General features: G+C 40.8%; 1 protein-coding gene across 2 annotated transcripts in view; it reads left to right on the forward strand.

Moving 5' to 3' along the window:
• The first annotated feature begins 462 nt into the window (after positions 1-462).
• Positions 463-27828, forward strand: part of MAP3K21 (mitogen-activated protein kinase kinase kinase 21) — a 35860-nt gene continuing 8494 nt past the window's right edge. Inside the window, exons 1-7 of one of the 2 annotated variants that reach the window (XM_080997666.1) lie at positions 463-2033; positions 19215-19395; positions 20430-20578; positions 21978-22153; positions 23376-23616; positions 24405-24527; positions 27547-27663. In XM_080997666.1, coding sequence (XP_080853792.1) covers positions 1226-2033; positions 19215-19395; positions 20430-20578; positions 21978-22153; positions 23376-23616; positions 24405-24527; positions 27547-27663 — 1795 coding nt within the window. In that variant the 5' untranslated portion in view covers positions 463-1225. The remainder of the gene's footprint in view (positions 2034-19214; positions 19396-20429; positions 20579-21977; positions 22154-23375; positions 23617-24404; positions 24528-27546; positions 27664-27828) is intronic. The other variant, XM_080997667.1, reaches the window with a different exon arrangement.

Raw genomic sequence — 27828 nt, forward strand, 5'->3', positions numbered from 1 at the left:
TATTACACGGGGTTGGACTAGATGACCCTCGGGGTCCCTTCCAACTCTACAATTCTATGAGTCTATGAAATAGGTTTACAGGAGTTTCCTGCTGCTGCGCCCCCCCATCCCATTCCATCCCATTTCTCCGTCTCCTGCGCGCGCGCACCCGAGGGGAGCCCCTGCTCAGCAGCCCCCATCCACTGGAGGTCCAGCCTTCCGGGTTTCAGGCGAAGAGCGAGCCTTGATGCCGGCGCTCTGCTTCCAGCGCCCGCCCCCCCCCCGGCCCTCCTGGCGCCCCTTCCTCTCCCGAAGAGGCTGCTTGGTCTCTGTCGCGCGCGCGCGCGCCGCTCGCTCCCGCCGCTCCTGCGCCGGGCGAAGGGCAAGAGCAGCCCCAGACACCTGCCCGGCTTGGCTCTCCGACCTGCGCCCAGAACCTGGCCCCTGCGTCACGTGGCTGGGGCCAGCCAATCGGGGGCCAGCCAGGAGGTTTCTTTTTTTTTTTTTTTTTTCGGGAGCAGCCGCTGTCGGAGAAGGAGGTTGGCTGGGAAAGTTGCTCTTTCGCCGCTCCGTGTCGCGCGCCCTCGCCCGCCTCTCTCGGCGTTGCTGCTTTGAGGGGGCCACGCCGCTCGCCCCCCCCCCCGGACCTCCGTTTCCCGCCTTCGCTGCCGGAGGCGGGCCGCTTTACCTGTTGCTTCAGCCGCCGCCCCGCGCGCCCCTTTGCCTTCCTTCTCCTCACCTGGCCCCTCCTGCCTTCCCTGGGAGACCCCGGAGCGCGCTCGCCTTTTGCCCTTCCGGTCAAGCCTTTTCGCTCTTTCTCTTCCCTTCTTCCGGCCTGCCTTGTCCCCGAACCTCTCTGCTTCCCGTCCCCAGTCTGTGGACCAGAGACCTTTCCACTTCCTCCCTTGCTTGGGCGCCTTCCGCTGAGCCCCCACAGCCTCCTAGTTTAGGCTTCCTGGACTGTGAAAACCTCCCACTCCCCACCTAGTTCTTTCATTCATTTTCTCCTCCTTATGACCCTTTCTCTGACTCCCCCCCCCCAATCCTCTGCCCACCTCCACACTCCAACTTCCTGCCCTTGCTCTTCCAATGCCTCTGCTGCTCCCTTCTAGCTTGCTCTACTTCCTCTGCCATCACATTCCTGCCCAGTTGAAGCGTTGAGGGGGATGGTCTTCTTCCAGAGGCTTCCCTGACTGTTCCCAATGCTGAGGCCAAAGTGGATGAGATCTGGGCCCCCGCCTTGACCATGGCCTTGGTGAGCTCCGAGGGAGCGGCTGAAGGGACCTCGGGGACCACCGGCCGTACCTCCTGCCCGCTCTGGACCGTGCTCTATGACTACGAGGCCTCCGGGGAAGATGAGCTGAGCCTGCGGCGAGGGGAAGTGGTGGAAGTTCTCTCCAAAGATGCGGCGGTCTCCGGAGATGACGGCTGGTGGGCTGGCAAAATCCGCCACCGCCTCGGTATCTTCCCAGCCAACTATGTGACTTACCAGCCGGGACGCTACCAACATCCCCCGCTGGGATTGCTGGAAAAGTCTGGGCATGAAGCCCAAGCCCAAGCTATGGGCGATGGGCATCCTGTCAGTGGTGAAGACCATTTGGGTTCTCTAGAAGAGATTAACTTCCAGCATCTGGAACTGCAGGAGATCATTGGAGTTGGGGGCTTTGGCAAAGTTTATAAAGCAAAATGGAAGGGCCAAGAAGTGGCGGTGAAAGCAGCGCGGCAGGACCCAGATGAGGACATCAAGGCCACGGCAGAGAGTGTGAGGCAGGAGGCAAAGTTGTTCTCCATGCTGAAACATCCCAACATTATTGAGCTTCATGGTGTAAGTTTGCAGGAGCCCAACCTCTGCCTGGTCATGGAATATGCTAGGGGAGGACCCCTCAACAGAGCTCTGTCAGGGGCCTCTCCCTCCACCAGTGGGAGTCATTGGGGCCGTCGGATACCTCCTCATATACTGGTCAACTGGGCCGTGCAGATAGCTCGCGGGATGCTTTACTTGCATGAAGAAGCCTTAGTATCCATCCTTCACAGAGACCTCAAGTCAAGCAACAGTAAGTACAGTGTTCAAATAGTTTAAAAACTGAGTGAGACAAGTTACAAATTCCTTTCCATTTTTAAATGTTGCAATCCCGAACAGCACTGTGAGAAACATTGTTTTTAAACAATGCGGTGTTCTAAGTGAAGGCAATGAAATATTTTTTCTGTAAGACCTGGATTTGGCAATGCCACAATGAAGCTCTAACCTCTTGAGTCAAGTTGGATAAAAGAGTCAAGTCTCAAAATCAAAAGTTAGACTCGAGGCATTTGTACTGGGATTTGAAATCAGTACTTTTTCTTTTCCTATTCAGAATCTGCCTTTCAATTATTCTATGTTACAAGATAATCCAGTTCTGTTCCTTTTCTGTTGTCGCAACACCATTGTAGATGCACAAGCTGTTCAGTTTTTAGCTGTGTTTGCATTCTTAGAAAACCTGAGCAGCCTCTTAAAGAAAAAGGGTTTGGGTGACATTTTTCTTCTGATATTTTGGTTTCAGCATTGTTGATTATAAAAACAACAAAAGCATTTGTTTGTTTGTTTTAGGAGTTATATTTAGACTAGGGCTATTGCTTATATACACTACCTGGCATGTAAATATTGAAAATCTAAAATAGTAATGCTGCTCAAATCTGTGGACTGTTGTTGTTTGGTGCCATTTTGTTAAATCTGGGAGGAAGCAATCTTCACCAATAGCTTATTATTGTTTCCAGGTGCCTGAGGTGTTTAATGTCATAATTTGAAGGGCGGTAAGTGTGCAGAACTGCCATAAAAAAGTGTTTCATTGTCTTTACCTGTTCTTGTGTACCACGTCAGATGGGTGGGGTACAAATAATAAACTGCTGCTGCTACCGATTATTATTATTAATGTGGATTGTGAGGATCAGTGTTGCTTGGGGTGTGGGGTTCGTGCCACATCCTGAAAGCTCATAATGAAGGATCCCATTGCTTTTCAAGTGGAAAAGAGAGGGGGAATTTCTTATTCTCAAAATGTCCTGTTGCAACACGTAGAATAAGCAATGGTGGAATAGTTTGAAAATTCAAAATGAGTGAAGAAAGCTTCCATGTTTTCCTGCTACGACATGGCCAGTTTACTTTGTTGGACCAGTATTTTCTAGTCGTTGGTATTAAAGGAGGTCCCCCCCAGCCCCGTACTCACACTACAGTAGTTACGTTAGTCCCCTTAAGCTTCTGCAATGCCACCCTATTGACTTAATATAAAGCTGCTGCTTCTTAAGGCACCCACCCATGTTGGATATATAAGCTAATCTCCAAATGGCACCTTAAACCTACGTTATAGTTGCCACAATAGAATAAATTTATCGTTATTAATTTCATTTCTATACCACTTTGTATTTTAAAGAAAAAAATCTCAGAGTAGTTTACAACATATTAAAACTTCAAATAAAACAATCCAGAATAAAACAAATTCAAACTTCAAATAAAATATTTCAGATCCTTCTCTAAGTGACATTTCCCCCATATTTATTTACCTACTTAATTTATATAGATGCCCCATAGCAGAAGTACTCTAGGAAGTCAGTGTGGTGTAGTGGTTAGAGCATCAGACTAGGACATGGGAGATCAGGATTCAAATACCCACTCAGTCATGAAGCTCACTGGGTGACCTTGGGCCAATCACAGCCTCTTAACCTACTTCACAGGGTCATTCTAGGAATTAACTGGTGGTGGGAGGGTGACCCAATTTGGATGTAAAATGAAGCCAGGCATCGTGGCTTGATCTTCCCACATATGCTGGGAGAGAACTATCCGCACATCATGGTTAACTATGGTTTACTGTGACATGTGAACACAACCACTGTTTCACTTGTGTAGCATATAAGGGTTGTTTATTTCTTATTTGACATTATGTGTGCAGGTCAGAAGCTTGTGCCTTCTTGCATTTGTGTGCAGATGTTTATGCATGTACACACACTGCATATAAGTGTTCTGTCACTTGTTTGGGATCTGTGCACCAGCTGCAGTCTGGAAATTGCTGCCAGAAATGGAATGGAAAGAAGTCCTCTTAAACCAAATTCTATGTGTGCAGCTTAAGCATGAATGGACATCCCTCTGCCATGGTCCATAAATATGAGGCTGAAAATCATTCAAATGTGAAATATGACTAAACGTAATGAGATTATGGGAAAGTTCCAATAAGGTAGCAGGAGAGGTGGAAAGGCCTCATTTGACTCCTCCAAGCACCCAAGGAAAAAGCTAGATATTTATTTTCTTGCAAAACTGGTTTTATCTTTAAATACTGCCTTATTTCTGGGGAAGAAATGAAAATGCCCCAAAGTTGCAGTTTTAAATATATTACCGTGAAGTATGTCCTATAGATCCTAGTGGGACTTAAGTTCTGGATAAACATGCTTAGGGTTGGATTAGATAGTGCAGATGCTGATGTGCTACATTCTGTAGTTATCTCTAGAGTGCAGGGTTGCTCCCAAGCTACACGCTTAACCCCTGAGTCATAAACACCCTTCCATCTGGGCATTCTTCAGAATAACCAAATACCATATTAAGACACACTTTTTTCCTCCTAAAATGTAGGGGGAAGTGTCTGTGCGTCTTATGGAGCGAATGTGTGGTTGATCGCTGGCCCCCTTTCTGGCCCCGCCCCCTTGCCCCGGCCTCCATTGTTGAATGTTCCGCAGACGGAGGCTGTTTGTTTTCCCAGCGACATGTGACTGGATGATTAGATTATCTGTCTGGAAACTGTAGAAACAGCTCCCCTTCCTTTCCTAAAGAAGCTGCAGGACTGTGAGTTGAACCCCCTAAAAACAGGATTTTTTCCCTTTGCAAAGTAAGCTCAACAATTTTGAGTTGATCCTCAAAAAATGGGGCTTTCCCCCTTTCCTCCTCTAAAAACTAGGTGCGTCTTATGGTCAGGTGCGTCTTGTGGAGTGAAAAATACGGTATATATCCCAGTTGCATTCTGGCCTTAGCACAATGGTCTCACAATTGCTTTTCAGCAATAATAACATGATCCACACACAAATGGGGTAGAATAGCCTTGCTACATGCAAGGCAGCTTGGTTGTGATGCAATTAAATTCTTTAGAGATGTAAACAAAATCTGGCTAGTTCCCTTCAGGGTAGGAGAAGTGCTGGTTTTTATACTTCTAGAAATGGGGAATTGGCCATCATGAGTTTCTCCCTTCCCAAAGGCCTTGCCGAATGCAACCTGAAACCTGCATGGCACCTACGGAGCCTTATTTGCATGTCTGCTACCTCCTCCCATGTTCCATCTTAGGAAGATTGCAGGATGCAGACTCATAGCTTTTCACCAGCTAACTTTTAAAAAATTCTCTCCCTCTCTCTCCTGTCTGCCTCACTTTGTTCAGCCTGATGAGAAGTTTTGGGGAACCTGAAAGGTTGAATACAATTTTCTGACATACTCTTTGGCCTGATACATATATTGCCCTTATATGGATTTTGAAACAGTGGCCCGATCCGTGCCATACATTTCAGTATCTTGTGGTTTTAAACAGTCATGGATTCCTCCAAAGAATCCTCCAGACTTGGAGCATATCTGAGGGGGGGGGGGTGGAAGCTGCAGGGTGGAGAATAAGCATATATCCCATTTGGAGGCAAATTTGGATATCATCCTTGGAGTACGTCCAGCCAGCAAGCTCCAATGGTAAAACACAAACACCAAACTGAAAAGAATTGACATCTGGAGAAATGGGTACCTTCACCTTCTGTACCACTAAGCCTTAATTTCAAAAAACTCATTTTAATTCTTTTATATGTTTTAAGGAATTTATATTCCAGCTTCCACAATAACAGCTATGATCGGCTGGCCTACATAATTTAAGACAAAGTAACATAATGTCATAAAAGAAGCTGGACAACAACAGAGACAAGTTCATTAGATTAAAATACAGTCAGCTTTGAAGGTACCAAAAAGATAGGAACCCAGAGTCTGTGTCAGGAGTGTTTCCACTTGGTGTCAAGAAGGAATGGGGATGCATAAGGAATAGCTGCCAAGTTCTCTCCCCAGCCTAACAAGCAGGCTGGTGGCCTTTCAGAGAGGCAAAGTGTGTAAGGGAATGAGCGAGTGACCCCATGATACAGCACAGTGTTGTGCAGCATAGATGAGAAGAAAGATATAGCGACTATGACAGGAAAAGAAAGCAACTAAATAAGGCGGCTAGTGGCATATTTAGGAGGTTGCCAGAGACTTGCCATGCATACTTGGCCCACCTGCAGCTGCTCAGCAGAGCAAACCCATTAGCCATTCCTGCTACTACTTTAATTATTAGCTGTTTTGCATTAAATAATATTGTACTATATGGTGGGGTTTTCTTGGGAGGGGAATCATAAAACTGTGTAATGGTTAGAGGTGGCTACATATGTTGAGTCATGAGGTTCTGCAGCAGAGTTGTTCTGCCTACAGTAATAAAGGTAAGGTGCAGGTCATTTATAGGAACAAGCTGCTTCAGTTTGAGCCAGCAAAGCACAGGAAATGCCCAGGCTATCCTGAACTTCCTTTTAGTCAGCTTCCTTTATGACTCGTGAAACTGAGCATTCCATTATTGTCTCATCTTAAAGCCAAGTACATATGCTGCGATTAGATAGCCTTTCCCTTGAGGTTTGATTAGAAATTATGACAAATGTAATACCGTATTTTTCGCACCATAGGACGCACCGGCCCATAGGACGCATCAAGTTTTTTAGGGGGGAAATAAAGAAAAAAAAAATTATTTCCCCCCCAGGCGCTTGTGGGGCCGGCAGCGGGGAGAAGTGCTCTTCTCCCCGCAGTCCGCCTTCAGACCAGGTCCAGGGACAGCAGGAAGACGCGCTGCGCCTCCCAACTGTCCCCGGAGCTTGCGGGGCAGGCAGCGGGGAGAAGCGCTCTTCTCCCCGCCACCCGCCTTCAGATCAGGTCTGGGGACAGCGGGAAGACGCGCTGCGTCTCCCGGCTGTCCCCGGAGCTTGCGGGGCTGGCGGCGGGGTCTCAAACCACTCCGGGAGACAGCGGGATGGCGGCGTTCCGCCTCCCTCTGTCCCCCGACCTTGTGGGGCTGGCGCTGGGGCTCTCCTGAAGCCTGGAGAGCGAGAGGGGTCGGTGCGCACCGACCCCTCTCGCTCTCCAGGCTTCAGTGAAAGCCTGCATTCACCCCATAGGACGCACACACATTTCCCCTTCATTTTTGGAGGGGAAAAAGTGCGTCCTATAGGGCGAAAAATACGGTAATTTCTCTCCACCCACACCCTGCCTTATGCACCCAAAGGCTTATTGATTGCTAGGCATTATACTAGTGCTTCTTTTGCTCTGCGTGGGGATAGTCGGTGATGCAATAGAGGATGCATGAGAAAATAATAATGAAGCAATCCCTTGGGGATTGTATTGATGTCAAAGGTTAATAACATCCCTTTCTGCTAGATCTGGCAGAACCTCTATGCGTTAATGACAAGCAAAGTCAAGCATTTCTTTGTTTTGATGTTTTGGGGTGACATTATTTCTGACAAACTAGACCATAGTACAGTGGTACCTCAGTTTACAAACTTAATCCGTTCCAGAAGTCTGTTCTTAAACCAAAACCATTCTTAAACCAAGGCGTGCTTTCCCTAATGAGGCCTCCCGCCGCTAGTGCCCTTCCACCATTCGGATTCTGTTCTTAGACCGAGGTAAAGTTCTCAAACCAAGACACTATTTCCGGTTTTGCGGAGTTTGTAAACCAGTTCGTCCTTAAACTGGACTGTTCTTAAACCGAGGTACCACTGTAAAAGTTTCGATCATAGAATACCTTTGTTCTAGTCTAAACAATATTTGTATCGCTCCCTGACCTATAGATTTTTGAAATGGATTATTTTTGCTTTCCTTGCTGAATAACCAGCACTTGTATTTGGTTTAGTAAACTTTCTATAGCTGTTCTGCACATGTATAAGCACATTAGAAGTGTTGTCATAGATCAAATTAAAAGATTACCTGGTCTATCATTATATCTTCAGCAGCTGCCAGCCAGATGTCTCAGGAAACTCAAAATATGATGGAGATTACTGTTCCTTTTTTTTTTTTTTTGCCCGAACATATGGACATTAGAGGCATATTGACAGAGCATGGAAATTCCATTTTAGCAGTCACTGATGATAGAATTGACCTCCATTCATATGCGTGTTTTTAAAATGCAATTGGTTCTAGGTCCATCACAGCATCCTGTACAAAACTATACATGTGTTGTAAAAATATGTTTATTTTTATTTATTTAACAGATTTTTTAAAATTGATTTTTATTCATTTTCCAAATATTTTTATACAATCAGCTCGTATTTAATCACACAATCATCAATTTTTGACTTCCCTCAGTTTCTCTGCCAATCTTTCATTAAAATTTCTATTGTTAACGCATTTCTAACCTTATTATTGCCTTTAACCATTCCTCTTCCTTTCTCCTACTTTCTTTTTTACAATATTTCTTAATTTTTCACAGAGACTCTTCAAAACCAACAAGTGTTGTCTGTACATCACATATGCTTTTCAGATATTCTGTAAATCTCCCCCAGTCCTCAATAAACTTTTGGTCTTTCTGATATCGAATCTTCCCAGTTAGTTTATCCAATTCTGCATATTCAGTCAATTTCATTCTCCATTCTTCCACTGTTGGAATTTCTTCCTGCTTCCATCTTTGCGCCAGAAGTATTCTTGCTGCTGTAACCGCGTATTGGAAAAGTTGACAGTCTTTTCTATTAATTTCGTTACCTACCAATCCTAGTAGGAAGGCCTCTGGTTTTTTAACAAATGTATATCTCAACATCTTTTTCAATTCATTATATATCATTTCCCAGAAGCCTTTCACCCTTTTGCACTCCCACCACATATGATAGAAAGTTCCTTCTTTTTCTTTACATTTCCAACACTTGTTACATGTTTTATACATTTTAGCCAATTTAACTGACGTTATGTACCATCTATATACCATTTTCATTACATTTTCCTTCAATGCGGTACACGCCGTAAATTTTAATCTTTCATTCCATAATTTCATCCAGTCATCATATTGTATATTATAACCGAAATCTCTGGCCCAATGTATCATTACCGATTTTACCTCTTCATCTTTTGTATACCATTCCAGCAACATTTTATACATTTTAGACAAATTTTTATACTCATTATTCAATACCTCTGTTTGAAATTTTGATTCTTTTCCTTCATATCCACATATTTTACAGTCTTTTTTAAACATTTCACTAATCTGATAATAGTGCAACCAATCATAAACAAATTCTTTCACCTCTTCATAAGTTTTCATTTTCCATTTACCCCCCTCTCTTACTATCAATTCTCAATTCTCCATAGGTTATCTACCTCCCCCTCATATTTATCTTTTCCACACTCATCACTTCCAATGGTGAAATCCAATGGGGGAGTCTTGGTTCCAACAGATTTTTATACCTCTCCCACACCTCTATCAAAGATCTACAGAAAATGTGGTTTTCAAAACCTTTATGAATTTTTCTCTTTTCATACCATAGATATGCATGCCGCCCAAATCTATTGTCAAATCCTTCTAAATCCAACAACTCTCCATTCTCTAATCTAATCCGTTCCTTTAACCAAATGAGGCATGACGCTTCATAGTACAGTTTCAAATCTGGCAGGGTGAAGCCACCTCTTTCTCTCGCATCTGTCAATAGCTTAGACTGAATCCTTAGCTTCTTACCCTGCCAGATATATCTTGAAATTGTTTTTTGCCATTCTTTAAAAGTTGATGCCCCTTTGATTATCGGCAGTGATTGGAATAGAAATAACATCTTTGGCAGCACACTCATCTTTATCGTAGATATCCTCCCCCAAAAAGATAATTTCAATCTTCCCCACACCTCCAAATCCCTTTTTATTCCATTCCAAACAGGTATGTAGTTATTTTGAAACAAATCAATATTCTTGGGGGTTAACCATATTCCTAAATATTTCACTTTGTTCACCACTTCCAACCCTGTCCTTTGTTGCATTTCTTCTATTAATTCTTGATCCATATTTTTAGCAATGATTTTCGTCTTTTTTTTATTTAAATAAAATCCTGCAACCTGACCGAATTGTTCTGTTTCTTCTATGATTTTTTTCACACTTCCCTCTGGCTCTTTTACTGTCATTACCAAATCGTCCGCAAATGCTTTGACTTTATACTCATTTTTCCCTACAGACACCCCTTTTATTTCTTCATTTTTCCTTATTGATTTTAACAGAACCTCCAGCACCAAGATGAATAGTAATGGTGATAGTGGGCATCCTTGTCTTGTACCTTTAGTTATTTTAATATCTTCCGTTGTATAATTGTTTACTATCAGCTTCGCTTTTTGTTCTGTATATATTGCCTTTATTCCATTAAAAAATTCCATGCCTACATCCATGTGCCAGGAAGGAAACCCGCTTGATCCTTATGTATAAAATCTTGCAATACTTTTTTCAGTCTCCTTGCTAATATACTCGCGAAGATTTTATAATCGGTGTTCAATAACGAAATACTTGCGTTAAATCCGATTCTTGTTTTGGGATAAAAGTGATAAAGGCCTCTTTCCATGTTTCTGGAATTTCTCTATTCTTCAAAATGTTGTTTATAACTTCTTTCAATGGTACAAGTAGGGTGCTTCTCATTTCCTTATAATATCTAGCTGTGAATCCATCTGGTCCTGGAGCTTTCCCTTTTTTCAATTCGCTTATCGCCTCTTTAATTTCTTCAATTTCAATTGGGGCGTTCAAGTTATCTTTTTTTCCTGTCGGGATCTTCTGCACTTCTTTTTCCCTTAGAAATCTTTCTATCTTTCTCATATTATTCTTTTGTTTATTTTTGTACAATTGTCTATAAAAGTCCAAGAATCCTTTTCTGATCTCTTTCGGGTTTTCTATTTCCGTACCTTCAATGATGATTTTATTTACTGTATTCTGCTCCTTTCTTTTCTTTATCTGCCACGCCAGCCATTTTCCTGATTTGTTCGCAAATTCAAAATTTCTTTGTCTCATTCTTTTTATATTCCCTTCTACTTCTTTATTTATTATCATTGCAAATTGTGTTTGTAGAGTCTTTATATTCTGTCTTATCTTTTCATTATTTGGTTTTTTATCAATTTTTGTTTATTTTCCGTTATTTGTCTCCGTATTTCCTTCTTATTCTTTTCTCTATTCTTATTTTTCAGGGCATTCTGTTGGATAAAAAAACCTCTCATCACAGCTTTGCTGGCGTCCCAAACCATACTCATTTTTGTTCCCTTATTGCAGTTGTTTACAAAATATTCTGACAAATTCTTTTGAGCATTTTCTACTACTTTCTGATCATCTAGAAGGTAGTCGTTCATTCTCCATCTAAACATTCTTTCTTCAAAACCTTTTAATTCAAATTTTATTGCACTGTGATCCGAAATCACTCTTGGTTGAATTTCAATTTCCGAGATTCTTGGGGTTAATTCGTTTGAGACCCATACCTGATCTATTCTTGACATGGATTGATTCGGTTCTGAATAGAACGTAAATTGTTTCTCCAGTGGGTGTCTGAGTCTCCAAATATCAATCAAATTACAATTCTTAATCATTGAAAAGAAAGTCTTAGATAATCATTGAAAAGAAAGTCCCATCTTTACTCACCCCTGTTGTTCTCAGTCTGTCCATTTCCATTGACACCACTCCATTCAGGTCTCCCATTATTATAATTTTCTGATCCATATATTCAAACAATCTTTCTTCTAAGTTTTTATAAAAGTCTGTTTTGTTTCCATTTGGTGCATAGATCCCAGCGATTATTATTTTTTCTCCTTGCCACTTAATTTATTAACAGAATTTGTATACTAAGTTGTATACAATTTGTATACAATTTTATTGTAAATAAAATCTAAGTAGTTTAGAGAGAAGGATTGGGGAATAATACCCTTCCACAGAGTTTCTCCAGTATAATCTTTTGCAATTCTCTGTGTCCAAAAACCCATCTCTTGTGACAATTATTGACACATCAGAAGAAGTAAACAAAGGAAAATAACTCACATTCTAATGGGAAATTAAACTTGGAAAACTAAAGCTAAATAAAATCTGTTGTATGATCACCTGACCCCCCCCCCCCCCAGAATTTTTTTTGGTCAGAGTTCTAAATTGAAGTTATTGGGGGTATTAACATTATGATCAGATAGGTAGGTTGCTTATAAGAAATTGAAGTAAGAAAACTTTTGTGTATGGTATACATACCTGTATCAATACAAACCTTCAGGCAATTCTGTGTTGGTAGCCTTGCAGTATTCTCATATGTTTTTCTCCTCAGAACATGTTCCAGTTTGTTTAGCATATGACTCCCGGAACTGGACACAGAGTTGGTAGTGTGCCACTTTGTAGTAGCATTATGGAGATTTTGAACTTGTGAATCAGCATGCAGTCTTATTTTGACTGAGTCTTGTGGGATTTAAAAGTCCCAACAACCTCTGGAGGACGACAGTATCTCCATTTGTGCTCTGCATGGAAACTTCCATGTCTAAAATCTTCCCTGTCATATACTGCTGCCTAAACAACATTAGCATCCCTATGTAGCATTTTGCTTTCTGTGCATTGTTCCTGTCATGTGGAGAATATGTGAGTATGACTGCATGCAAGGGCTTTTAGATGGTACCACCTTCACATGGAGTGTTGCCATAGGGACTGGCCCTTTTCAGTGCTTATTTGTGGGCAAGTAACATCTTAACGAGGCCCTCAAACTTTTGCCTTTCAGGGCAAAAGTTGATTTTTTAAGAGGCGTAGCCATATTAGTCTTTTGCAGCAAAAACTACTGTGAGCCTTGTGGAACCTTGAAAGAGTAACAAATCTGTTATGACATAAGCTTTTGTGGACTAGATCTTGTTTACAAAAGCTTATGCCATAACAAATTTGTTAGTCTTTAAAGTGTCACAAGACTCTTTGTTACTTTGTTTATGCACATAAAACAAATACGCATATGCAAATGCAGAATGGTGCTGCAGTGATAATATGGGGCCACAGAGGCAGTGGCCTGGAGGGTAGAAAAGATTCAACTTGCCAAAACATACCTTGCTGTTGAGTGTGTCTCTTGGAGCAGGATGCAAGGCCCTATGAATTATTTCTGGCATGTAGAATTTTTCATGTGCAGGAGGTGCATAGAGCTGATGTTACAATTCTGTTTCACGTTATTAGTATCTTAATAAGTTCGTCAGCTTTTGAATGACTGTATTACTGTAAAATTAAAATAATCTTACTGTTTGAAACACGCATGGAAAGAACTGTTGCTCTCAGCTTCGAGAGTAAGAAAATACACCTTTTAAACAAAATGCAGTACCTTTTTTTGGCCCTTTTGTGGAGACGTTATCTATAACACGTGATTAAGGAAATGAGCATGTATACAGAATTCTGTTTCCCCCACTAATGGGGGGCATTTTTGTGCCAATGAGCTAATTATTTTAATATGGCTCAACCAATAACTTCTTTGTTTATCATCTGTCCACTTAATCTTTCTGTAGAAAATTAAAGTTCTTCTGTTACTAATCTTGAATTCAAAGTTGCTTGTAAGGTAACAAAGTTCTAATATAAGATGCCAGACCTCTGCTGGTTATACCTGGTTTGGTGAATAAAAGTGTGGGGACTATATTTGGAGCCATATCGAAGGCCCCATGCATTAAAAAAACACCTAATATTAAAAACTTGTAACCCAGGGGCAGCCAATGTGGTGCTTTCCAGATGTTGTTGAACTCCAACTCCCATCAGAGTCTCCCTGACCATGGTTAATGGTCAGGTAATGAGAATTGTATTCCAACAATATCTGGAGGCACCACATTGCTTACTCCTGCAATAACCTATCCAGCTACTTCCTGATGAGTGGTAGGGTTGTGCTATATCTGAATTTTAATTCATACTGTACCATCTCACCTATTTCTGCCAAAGATGCCCATTTGACGGGATGGTCTGGAAGGTGGCTGAATAGAGAAAAGCCTTGAAACCTTTAATAGCTTGAAGAAGCCAGGCAGAAAGAGTGGGCTGAAGGACATGGGAGACTTAAGTAAATGCAGATGAGTTTGGCAGAGGAGGCCAAAATATGCATGTATCAGCCAGGAGGGATGGGGAGGACACAAGATTTTCAGTTCATTGCAGGAATTTGATGGATGTGCAAGTACAAAAGGACTGCATCTTTGGTAGTGTGAAATTATTCTGCAAGTTGAGAAAGTTTCTCCCACCATTGTGAGGCTCAAGTTTTTCACAGGAGCACAACTTCACTTGCTGATCTTTGAAATAAAATATGTACTTCATTTTAGCAAGGAGCTTTTCCTCCCCCTGTTTCATAAATGACTCAGATGTCCATTGAGAAACTAGCTTAGAATTCTAAAATGAAAACCCCAAATCAGTTACTCACTTCAAAGTTTATTGCCAAGGGGCTCTTTCTCTACCTAATGCTGCAGCTTCAGACCCAGACATGCCAGTGTTGGCAGAACAACTCTGCTTTGTTCTTTTCAGTGCTAATGAAATGTTTACTTTTGCAGGTGTGCTTTTAACTCAAGCCTGATAAGCCAGCCAGCTTTCTCCTTGCTTCCTCCAAAGCACTGCAGCAGCAGCAGTGTCTTGTGTCCTGTAGGTTGTTACTCTAGAAATGAAACAATTTTGAAACCTGTATTTTGTGTAAAGTTATTGTCAGAATGTTAATGCTCCCAGCTGCATAATGCTGTTCTTTAACTCATATTTTCAACAATTATTATCTACAAAGGCAAGAATAACAATGATGTGTTTCATCTAAAGTGATTGAAAACACAGAATTTGGGGGTTAGATTCAGAGCAAATTAAATCTCTATTGGGTTTTGTGGACTTAATGGGACTTGAGCTTTCCATGTAGATTTCAGTGTGTTCTAAGCATCACTAACTTGGTCTGGATCCATGCCTTTCCTATAGAGCACAAAGTTTAATCATGGGCAGTTCTTCTAGATAAGATACAAAAGGTCATGAACATTGAGCAAGTGGCTTCTTAAAGTGATAGGAACACCTGTGGAAAACCCTTCCATCAGATGTCAAGGAAATAAAGAACTACACAACTTTTAGAAGACATCTGAAGGCAGCCCTGTGTCAAGAAGTTTTAAATGTTTAACATTTTCCTATTTTTTTAATGTGTTGTAAGCTGCTCGGAGTGGCTGGGGAAACCCAGCCAGATGGGCGGGCTAGAAAAAATAAGATGATATTATTATTATTATTATTATTATTATTATTATTATTATTTAAGCAATAGCTTGTGTTGTTGGTCATGAGGGCTGCCATAATAAAATCTACAAAAAGAGACATGGGCTGGAATACATCTTTGTGATATGGTGAATGTCCACACTCACTAATGCCTCCCCCTTCCCCATCCCAGTACATTCCACCACCAGTTTTCCCATTGTATGTTATGGGCAGGGGGGAGAATTGGAGGGGGAAGGGAGATGGAGGGGGAATTGCATTTAAAACAAGAACAACCCAAGCAATAAGAAATGGATATTGAGATGGGGTGCTCTTTAATCTGTGAGTGTTGGCATTTAGCAAACTGAAATGAACACAAGCAAGGCAGAGAGAGACAGAATGTGTGAGAGAGTCGAGGAACAGTGTGACCCATGAAATCCTGTGATCATCCACCAAGTTCAACAGCTGTACCTCCATTGCTGATTATGATTTGTTGGTTTAAAGCTGCATCAAGATCCAGTAGGCTTGATAGATACAGGTATGGCCATGTTAATATCCCACAAGCAGCTATCAAACTTGATGGTGGGTTATCCTGCAAAGCGTAGTGAAATCTGACACTTCGTTGGATTGCTGTGGCCCATTGTAACTTGTCTGCCAAGCTGAAGGGAACATGGAAGGGCAGAGATTTGTGATTTGATAAAGCAATGCCCTAAATTTACCAATGGTATCATCTTGTTCCTTGCTCCCTGCGCAATAAACGGACCACCTTGAGCCAAATTAGTGCAGATGATCAAGGCATATGTTGCTACAGGGTAGCACAGGCTTCCTCAGCCTTGGCCCTCCAGATGTTTTGAGACTACAATTCCCAGCATTCCTGACCACTGGTCCTGCTAGCTAGGGATCATGGGAGTTGTAGGCCAAAAGCATCTGGAGGGCTGAGGCTGGGGAAGCCTAGGGTAGTATGTAACCTTGCATTTTGTACTTGCATACTGCATTTACAGAATTAGCTTTCTTTTGCCAATCAGTAATTGTGCTATTGCATAATTACCATGAAACACTTTGCTGACTTGCCAATAATGGGTGGCTCGCTAGGAGAAATCTGAACGCCTTTCCCCCCAGTTTATTGTCACACTTTCAACCCAACATTACAGCCCGATTTCAAAGGGCTTTGGGTTCATTATGTCCTCCCTGCGACTCATCACAAAACTTTCTGTACTCTCAAACTTCAGGTGATCACACTTTTACTATGTGCTTGGCTGTGGTGGTGTTACGCATTGTAGAGTTTTTCTTACAGCCAGATTTCATGTTCTTTCATCCCAAGTGTTTTAAGGCATGTATGCTGCTGCTGCTCTTTCCTTAAGCATAAGCCCCTGTAATAATCAAGAGGTAGAATTTATAGAATATGTAATTTCTATGCTGGAGTTTTGCAACATATGGTTGATTGGCCCTTTGTTGACCAAACTGACCGGCAGATCAGTTCAGTTTTATGTTAAATATCCAATGGAAGTTACAAATCCAAAAGTATCACTTGCAGTGACTAAATTTCTATCAGTGAGAAGAATTTACCACCTGAGACTGGACAGGCCGTCTTAGCAAGGACTCACTTGATATTATAGTAGTTTTATATGCCTATAAAGTGACACAGAAGAACAATCTGTTTTGCTCTGAGATTCTTGTGTGCTGTATACTTTTTATTTTTGGTTTATTGACTGTAGCATATTGATGGATTGATGTGCTTGCTGAGTGGTGTCTTGTTTCTTCCCCAAATTCATGTAGTTTTATAGCCTCTGCTGTGGTTTCTTCCCTAAGGGAAGTGATGTTTGCACTCAAAGGACCCATGGAGTGGTAGCACGCTCCACCAAGGAATGGGAGAGATTTAAATGGAAAAGAGCGACTTACATGTAGCTCCTCTACTACAATCATCCTTGGTTTGTTACAGATAATATTATAACTTATTGTGTGTATATTGGATTGGTCTATGTTTTAAAATGTTATGGCTATTAATCCAAAGGAGTAGGTTTTTAAATGGCTCTGTGCACCCAAATTTTAAATAGGAATTGGTAAATAAGTGGCACGCATACACAAAATCCACTTTAGTAATTGGGCTTGATGCTATAGAGGTGCGTTCTAAAATATGTTAATGTTATGGACATAGTGCTAGTCCTGAAAGCACACTTTCCTCCTGAGTTCTCTTAGCGTCAAAGTAAATGTTTGCAAAGTGTAGCCTTTAGGATTGGGCTCAATCTGAAGTCGGAATGGCAAATATTGACATTGTGATTTTAGTGATCAAGTTCTACAAATTGTTTTCGTTTTGGTGGAGCATTTTGCATGCAGAGTCCCTCACCTGAATCATATAGCATGTGTATTAAAGTAACTTCCAGATTCTGCATCTGCTATTTGTGAACTTCAGTCATGTATGGTTGAGTGCACAGAATAAGCCCAAGGTTGCAAAGGTCACTTGTTTTGATATGAAGCTAATGAGGGGCAAATATCTGTAGAAGTCCAAAAGGGATGGCCTAGCGCAGGTTGCTAAGCAACAGACCACAAGAATTTGTTCAGTCACGAGGCACTGGCGCCTATTTAGTTTGTTTATGTCAAGTGCTCTGCCGCCCAATTTGACAAACGGGAGGGAGGGGGGAAATTATACAAAGTATATGTAGCGACTGCAATTCTTCATCCTGCTTATGGGAAATAGTTCTTCCCTGCTGCCCCCTATTTTCCCATTAAAATGAAACCTGGCCATATGCCAGTTATTACCTTTCCAAGTCAGTTTGTGTTTGGTTTCGGTCAGATTGACTGACATGGAATTTGTGGAATTTTGTTTTGCCTGTGTAGAATGCAAAACAATAGGCCTTTCATTAAAGTACAAAGGGCAGCAAGTTCATATCACTACGTTTACCACATTTTCCTGCTTCTAATTATTTCTGTCATGGGCACTCGGTTTCAATATAATTTTATTCAGTACTTCACTTGTGCCTCAAGGCACACTGTTATGGATCAGTGACAGAGTCTTCTTCTTTTAAATAAATGCATACATGAATAGTAAAATATTAAACATTCTCCACAGTTGCAAGGGTTAGAGGTCACCTCGCCTTTTGCTTGAACGCATTCCACAGCCCTAGATAGTTTTTACTGGTTAGCTGTTAATGGTGCTTTGCAATTTATATGGCCAGGAAAAGAACTTAATCGCAATTCATTATCTGTACACTGGACTTTGAACCATGTCTGTCTCAAGTGCTTAAACATAGTTCCTGCTGTTGGCAACGATAGTGTGAACTGGATATGAGAAATTTCAGTGTCGTAGTTCTAGTTTAGCTGCCTCTGTGATTCACTAGTTTTGTATGTGTGAGGGTTCTGACATAAATCTTCTCCTGCTGCAATCCATCAATCACTAGGTTAAACTGTGAGGAGAATTAGCTCCAAAATTGGAAATTGAATCTGCACTATTTAGTGTATTTGGACACTACACTAAACTGCAGTTTAGTAGGATATACAGTGAGCTTCTGACTCATGTGGCCCTCTGCCTCCTTCCCAATCCTCCAGCATGCTGCAGGATGAGTTTGACAGCTTTTGCTTCTGGCTTCCATTAACCTCAGCTTGTCATATCATCTGAACTGACAAACTGTAGTTACTGTTAATGAGCCATTGAAACTAGTTACTCAGGAGAAGGGAAGAAGCACACAAGTCTAAGATTCCGGGCTGCTTATTCACATTATGCTAAACTATGGTTTGATGTGACGTCTGAACTCTCTTAATTGTAGGTTCTTCAACATTCCACACCTTATGTTAGTAAATCATTGTTCAAAGCATATGCATCTACTCAAACCATCAGTTGGGGGTGGGACAGACACAGCTTTAATCCTTGATGAATTGCACTCTAAACCTCCTACTATGAGCTAAATCCACGTTGTCCTAGTTTTATTTATTAAATAAAAATTTTAACATTAATTTTTAAAAAGGGAAACACTTGGCTCCATATTGGCTGCAGACAGATTATGCTTGCATTTCCAGATGGGTCAAGTTCATATTAATGATGATCTATACATTCCCCCCCCCCTTTTTTCAGTTCTGTTGCTTGAGAAGATAGAGAATGATGATATTCATAACAAAACACTGAAGATTACAGACTTTGGCTTGGCTAGAGAGTGGCATAGAACAACTAAAATGAGTGCTGCGGGAACCTATGCATGGATGGCACCTGAAGTTATCAAATCATCCATGTTTTCTAAAGGAAGTGATATCTGGAGGTAATTATGTTTTCAATATTCTCTTTATTTGTTTCTTTAAATAACTTTTGTACAGCTGGATGAAATCTGAAGCAACCTAAAGTTGTGTGGTTGTTCCTGGTGTGGTGCCTGGGTAAATGCTGTAAGTGAGGAGCACCACCGAGGCGTACAAAACTTGCAAGGTCCTGGCTCCTAAACCTCACCCAGTCACTCTGGCACTCTGCTGATTCTAGGCTTCCCTTAATGGTTCTCACTATACTTCTCGATATATTGGTTCTCACTATAATGCATTCTAGAGAGCAGGAGGAATCTCTTTATACTCCTATGTGCATTTTTTAACACCTGAAAGATGAGGTCAGATATACAAGGAGAGGAATTCAACTTTGCACTAAGGCAATTGTTCTGTCTGGCAAAGCATTTTTGCTTGCCAGGCAGAACCACCACCACCCCACTCATCCCTTCATGCGTAAAACAGTTTCATAGAATCGTAGTGTTGGAAGGGACTCTGAGGATCACCTACTCCAGCCCCCTGCAATGCAGGAATATGCAGCTTGGATCGAACCTGCAACCTGGATGTTATCAGCTCCACACTCTTAACCAACTGAGCTATCCAGGTTTCATTTACAGTATAATTAAAACAAGGCAGGTGAAAACCCACAACCACCAGAGCAACAATAAAATAGCAGTAGCAACGAGATCAGGCATCCATCTTAAACACTTCAAGGAATTATTCGGTTCATTCTTCCTTTTTTTGTGGACCACAAGGTGAAGGCTTTATAGAAACAAATATGATGAAACCACTTTCAGATATGCAGAATACTTATTTATGTAGCTGGATTTTCATTTGCTTCCAAGTAACATGCCTGTGGCCATAAGGCATTTCATTTAGCTGCAACCATGTGTTGGAAGGATGTAGAGCATGGTGATGGCATATCCTTTGTTGCGGTGTGTTTGGATGCTTTCCTTCTTTCTAGACGGGTTGATGACCTTTTAAGTTTTTGTTTTGCCCTTCATTAAGCCATGTATTTAACTGTCAAATAAACATTTATTTATAGTTATGGCGTATTGCTGTGGGAACTCCTTACGGGAGAAGTTCCATACCGAGGCATTGATGGTCTTGCTGTGGCTTACGGTGTTGCTGTCAATAAGCTTACTTTGCCCATTCCATCTACATGTCCCGAACCATTTGCTAAACTAATGAAAGGTACTTGTGCTGCTTATTAAAAAAAAGGGGGGGGGGAGTTGCTATGAGATAACTCGCATGTTGTCTATAATATGTGTACATTTTTTTTAGTTTTAGCATTTCATTTAGAAATGTCATCACTTACATTAAGGTATAGAAAACACCAGCTTCCCATTTCATTTTAGTCCAGTACTAAAAACGTGTGTTTTTTAATGCGTTCAGCAGTGGAACATAATTTCATTTTAAAGGCGGCATTCATCTTTGAAAGTGCTTTCTTGCTCATTTATTCATTAAGTTATATTCTTCCCTTCCTCCAAAGAAGCTCAGAATAGCAGCGTAGCCTCACCACAGTCTGTGACGTAGCTCAGGTTAAGACATTGTGGCTTAGAATCATAGAACTGTAGAGTTGGAAGGAGCCGTGAGGATCATCTAGTAGTCCAAACCCCTGCGATGCAGGAATATTCAGCTCTCCCGTACGGAGATCAAACCTTCAGCATTGGTGTTCTCAGCACTGAGCTCCAACCAACTGAGCTACTTGCTTAAAGTCTGCAAGTCAGTGCAGTTAATGCTCAAAGTTAATGAAAAGTTACATCGGAAGCAGTTTATTTTGTTGGTGTAGCATGATTTTCTCGATGCAGGATGTTTGCGGATCTACAGATTGAATAATTCATATGGGGGAAGTGAAGGAATCCTTATTTTTAAAAGCTCTTGTGTGCCATCCTTCCATATTTTGAGCCTGGATGAATCTATAGGACATGGGTCTGTGCCTTCAGGTCACCATTGCAAAAAGAAGATTGTGTGAGACCCAAGCAAAAATGCACATGGTGAATTTGTGGTCTCACTTTTTGAAAGTGAAAGGACCGTAATTTATTTAACAGGTCATGCCTAAAATAATCTGTGCATGCATCCAAGTCACATGCTACCTTTTATACATAGCTCTGGACAGTCCGAGGAAATTGCCTCATTTAATGCAATCTCAAGCAAACCCTACTCTACCAAGAAAGTGCTCTATTAATTGTTTAGAGTTTTGTTTAGGAACAGTATATAAATGTTTCAAAAGAAATGCTAAAAAAAAATTTGAATTCTTAAAAGCTGCCAAGCTACAGGGAACCGGACAGAGGGCCGTCTCGGTAGTGGCACCTGCCCTGTGGAACGCCCTCCCACCAAATGTCAAAGAGAAAAACAACTAGCAGACTTTTAGAAGACATCTGAAGGCAGCCCTGTTTAGGGAAGCTTTTAATATTTAATAGACTATTGTATTTTACTATTCTGTTGGAAGCCGCCCGGAGTGGCTGGGGAAACCCAGCCAGATGGGCGGGGTATAAATAAATTATTATTATTATTATTATTATTATTATTATTATTATAGTGTCAGATTTTGTTCCCTGTTCTTCTAACTGATGCAATTGATGAATTTTAGTGTGCTGGGCTCAGGATCCCCATATCCGACCGCCCTTTACCTTGATTCTTGAGCAGCTTACTGCCATTGAGGAGGCTGTTTTGACTGAGATGCCTCAGGAATCTTTCCATTCCATGCAAGATGACTGGAAACTGGAAATTCAACAGATATTTGATGAACTGAGGACCAAGGAAAAAGTGAGTGAATTGGATCTTTCCCCCTCTTAATTCTTGGTACTCTTTAACTCTTTTAAATTGCTCTTTTATCCTTGCGGGGTGGTGTATAGTCAGAACACATTGGGCTTAATGGCAGGTGGGATTGCCAAAGTCACCCCACTTTTTATTTTTATTTTTTTGCCATGTGCGTAAAGCTGAACACACACAAGTTGCAGGCTTACTATATACAAATGTATATGTAATTGTTTAAAAGTTGGGTGACTAATATATATAAAAAACAAAGCCTTCATTGGGTGAGCAACTAATTGTGAAGAAAAGAAGCTTCTGTATAATTTGAAATCTTGCCTTTTCCTATATGTATACACACACACACACACACACACACACACTACACTGGGCTAACTATTCTTTTGTTACAAATATTAATGGGAAACTTCTAAGCTGCCATCCAAGTTGACTTTCATAGTCTATATTAAAAGTTTTTATGCATAAAAAGTAGGGGAGCCCTTGGGGCACTGGCATGCCTACTAGATCTTAGTTATCTGGCATTGTATTTAATAATAATAATAATAATTTTATTATTTATACCCCACCCAGAGTGACAGGGTTTCCCCAGCCATTCTGGATGGCTTACAACATATATATATAAATTGTAAAACATCAACCATTAAAAACCTCTTTATACAGGGCTGCCTTCAGATGTCTTCTAAAAGTCAAATAGTTGTTTATTTCCTTGACATCTGAAGGGAGGATGTTCCACAGGGAGAGCATCACTTCCAAGAAGGCCCTCTGCCTGGTTCCCTGTAACCTCACTTCTCACATTGAGGGAACCACCAGAAGGCCCTTGGATCTGGACCTCAGTGTCCGGGCTGAATGATGGAGGTGGAGACGCTCCTTTAGGTATCCTGGGCCAAGCCCAGAATACTTTTCCTCTTCTGCAGTCTACTTGCTAAAATAATAATTTAGAGTCACATTTCAGAACACATTGTGGAGGTTAACTAAAAACAAACCAAACTGATGAGGGAAACAATGTCCCAAATTCCCATTTGTCCTTAATCCAACAAAGCCTGGCTAGAGTTTGGTTGACCACCTCTTTTAAAAATAGCCTTGGTGTGGAAAGAGGGAGATTTCACCCTATCTCCCTCTTGTTTGAAAAGTTGTCAGGTAAAATACTTACGGAATTTTTTTCCATCACATGGCAGAAGACTTGTGTCCTAACTAGTATTTATATAACTCTTGTTAGGAGCTGAGGTCACGAGAAGAAGAATTGACAAGAGCTGCTCTCCATCAGAAGTCACAAGAAGAGTTGTTGAAGCGGCGTGAGCAGCAGTTAGCAGAACGGGAGATCGATGTACTGGAGCGAGAACTCAATATTTTGATATTCCAGTTAAATCAAGACAAGCCCAATGTGAAGAAGAGAAAGGGAAAGTTCAAAAAAAGCAGATTAAAGCTTAAAGATGGTCACAGAATCAGTCTGCCTTCAGGTTCGATTTTCCTCATCTATGCATTTATTTAGGATGGCTACTGCATTTGCAGATTTCAAATACTGGGCTGAAAGTTTCAGAGGTTGCTATTGAAAGGTTAGATACAATACTGATATCATATTATGCATTTCAGTGTGACAAATGTGCAACATTTTTAAGATATTGAGGCGTTAGCACAGACCTCCCTTGTGTTTGATTTAGAATTTTGTTCTACCAGCCAATTAAACTTCCTGAATTGGGAAACAAAATATACTGGGGAATGTTGCTTTGAAGTAGAATTCTGGTAGGGAATTCCCCTGTTGATAACATATTATATCTTTGTTCACGCCAAAGTATTTATTACTGGTGTGTCAAGGGTTTGTGAAAGAGCAGCAAACATGGATTCCTTCCTCTGCTCAGTAGCTGCGGCTGCTGTTCTTCCTGTACCTGTTTACCAGGGAGTAAGAACCACTGGATTCAAAGAGTCTTACTAGGATTGTGTTGCATGTTACCTTCAGAGTTGTCTCTCTGGCACTTAGTGACAATTAAATATGAGCCAACATGAAAGCAGTGCACCACTGCTGTGTTGAAGCTAGGTTGTGATTATGCTGTAAAAACACTGCACCAGGTTCTTTAGAGGTAGGCAAAATTGCAGGTACAATGAATAATCAATTTTGTGTTTATACCAAGGGTTTTTTTTATTAAAAAAAATGCCTGTAACTATTGTTATATGTAAAGAAGTAGCATGTTAATTTGAATTTGGGTTTTTATTTTCTCATACAAATACATTCTTCTCCTATTTATAATAGATTTTCAACACAAGATAACAGTGCAAGCCTCCCCGAACCTGGATAAGCGAAGAAGTTTAAACAGTAACAGCTCTAGTCCACCAAGTAGCCCCCTAATAATTCCCCGTCTTCGAGCTATACAATGTAAGTCTAAATCAGGTATTTCCCCCCTTCCCTCTAATCTGGAGTTTCTTAATCTGGAATGCCTGAACTCTAACTCTCTTGATCTTGCAGTACATTTTAATACAGCCTAAGTCTGAAATCCTATACACACTTAGCCGGCAGTAAGCCCTATTGAATTCAGTGGGATTTACTTCCAATCAAACATGTATAGGAGTATACTGTAAAGTATTGTTAGCCAGTACAAGGTGAAGGTGAAGATATGATAGTTTAAAACAATGGACAGAAAATTCTCAAATTCAAAAAAGATTTTGTGATTAGTTTCAGAGTTATTGCACACTGTGGTTAGCATTAACAATGGTAATGAGATAGTGACTTAAACTTTAACTATGTCGGAGGCTTAATTTGGGCATTCCACCAAACTATGGTTTCTGGTAACAATAGTTTACAGCCACAAACCATGATTTGAGCTTCTGATCCAAACTGGTTTAGAACTGCTTTTTTGCTTCCCTTTCCCACCTGCTCAGCATTCCTTTCTCAAGGTGCTGTGGCATTTGGAGGTAGTGTGATGCCCACAATTATGGCTGGTCAGTTCAGAAAACCTGAAGACTTCAGCACCTTGGATTGCAAACTAGCCATCAGCTTCTGATTCTGGTTTCCTAGCATCTTACAAACCATGGTTTGTCAATTTGGGCTCTGCAATTAAACACAAATAGCTTCTGGTTGTTGCTTGGTGTTTGAATTGTGCCCAAGACTGGACTTGTAGAATTTTAAATAATGTTATTCATATATATATATATATATATATATGAATGAAAAGAAATGTGAATATAGGTGGGCAGTTTGCTGGAATGCATCTTGAGATTTTTAGTAGAGTTACTGTATGTTGTGTGTGTCTGCCTGCCTCTGTGCACGCATGAAGGGACTTTTACATTCAGCTTAGTTCCAAGCGTTTTCCCCTTTCACACAGCCTAACACTGGTTAATTATTCAGTGTCTTCTGTTTGAGGGTAATAAATTATCACTCCTGTTTCCCAGAAATGAAAGGGGCTATTGTCTGTCTGTCGTTCAACCTGGATGTCTTGTAAACAAAAGATTATTTTCTTCTCTTTGAACAGCATTTTCTTAATCCTTTGTTCCCATTATCTTCTGTTCTTTCAGACTTGATAGATAAAGCTGAAGGGGAGTTCTTACAGACATTTAACTTGTGTACTTATTTGGTTGAAGCTGAAACTGTTTTCTTATTCTGTGGTACATTTTCTCCCTTCACCTAATTTTGGGCTGCACTGCAGTGGCATAATGGAAGGAATGGGAGCCCCTTCAATACAGTTTAGAAACAGAGGTCTAGTCACCTTTGTCTGGAAATGAAATTCCAAGGCCTATCACATCAGGTTTTTAATGAAAATAATCAAAAGGGCTATAAAACGCAAATTCTTCCTCATGCAGGATTTATTTTTAACTGTTGGTAATGCTTGTAATCAGGCTTTATTGATTTGATTTTGTAAAGGTCATTACCAACTTGGAAGTTTTCTGAAGTAGGAGAGGCTATATCTCTAAATTTGGTTTCTTTAGACAATTATGCATTGGAACTATATGTTGAATATTCATTAGACTGTGAACACAGTCTTGAATATTTTTGAGAGACTCCTTGAATTGGGCAGATTTTGTAAATGAGTTTGTAGTTCTTTAACTGAACAAGTAAGTCTGCAAGCTTCCCACCACCACCATAATACTTCTCAAGAACATAAAATGTTAGAATATTAGAATTGCCTGGGATCTATGGAACTGAGAAGAAAAGAACATATGCTGGCTGTACAGTTATGGAGTCTGTAGTGTGCAAGCCCTTGAAGGGGCCACATGCACATTAGGCCAAATCCTGCATAGAGGTTGTTCCAAGGAGTCTTGGGATATGTATACAGGAGAAATTTTTAAATTTTTCTAATGCAGTCACCTCCTGTAGAAATGGATCTTTGTATCCCAGTGATTAGATCCCTGTGATTGTAATCTGAACAAAGAGCATTAAAAACCCACAAAAAGTTCCAGTGTAACTTTACCAATTTTGTTTTCCTCATACATGTATGCCACCTAAATATATTGTACATCATCCAATGGGCTGGATCTTGGAATGACAAGTAAGAGAAAGCTTGCAGAAGAGGATTTGCCTTGTCCTTCCTTTGCACTGCAACTTCTTGAAATTCAGAATAGTGCGTTGTGATGGGGCATTCATAGGATTGGATAGGTACTGTTATCCAATTTGGGGTGACAGCCCATTCCAGAAGATCTCTCACCCTCTCAGAGTGACTTTTAGTCAGGCAGAGGACCGACTGTGGATAGAAAGGGGTGCAGAAGTATCGTTCTGCAAGGTTTCTTCCACTCAGAGTCCAGCCCAATATGTTTAGGAAAAATTAGGGAAGGTATAATGAGAATATTGGGGGGGGGGGTTTAAAATTCTCTCAACCGTATACGGCCAAGCTACTAGCTACATTCCATCTAAACATGCTTCATTCACATCCATTCCTGTTTCTGTGTTGTATAATAGTATTGTGTGGCACAGCAACACTTCATTTAGTAAATAATTATTATTTTCCCTGTTGTTAGTTATCTGGGCAATGTACAAAATAGCTCTTGTCAGTGTGGCTGCCCAATCCTCGTTGCTGTATCAGTGCAACATCGTGGCCAGGTTGTTACACTGGATTAGATGAAACATGATGACTATAGTGTGGTGTCGTGTCTGAACTGGAAAGCTGCCACAACACAATACATATTGCACTATTTCAGCAGCTGTTATATCCAGTCCTAAAGATTTGCTGATGATGATGGTGGTGGTGCTGTCAACCATAGGATTTGACTGCTTAAAAATGGATCACAAAGTAATCAGCTGTGAGCACTTACCTCTCCTCTCCATGAGCTGGAAAAGCTATTCCTAGGATGAATGGAAGGCCTCTGTACTTTGGGATGCCTGGTTAAGATTATGGTATTTGCTTAATACCAAGCTGAAGTGCAACTTGGTATTTTCATCTCTATTCTCTTAATTGTTTCTTCAGTGATTTCCAAAACTGACCCAAATACAGCTAATGGGCAAAGAAACAGTATATATGTGTACCATCAAGATGTAGATATCACAAGCGAATATGAACTTCCCAGTGGGGTTAAGAAAAAAGGCAAGACCACATTAAATCATAAAAGGTGTTGGTTAAATTAATTTCTAAGCTAAATTTGTATGCACTGGTAGCCTGAGCACTTACTTGGATATCCATTCCAGAGATTGTGTTTCAAATGAATGCAAATGCATTAACTATATTATGACTTTGCCCTATTAAGTTATA

Source organism: Podarcis pityusensis (genome assembly GCF_964106645.2).
Source record: "Podarcis pityusensis genome assembly, chromosome: 3".
Lineage (NCBI taxonomy): Eukaryota > Metazoa > Chordata > Lepidosauria > Squamata > Lacertidae > Podarcis > Podarcis pityusensis.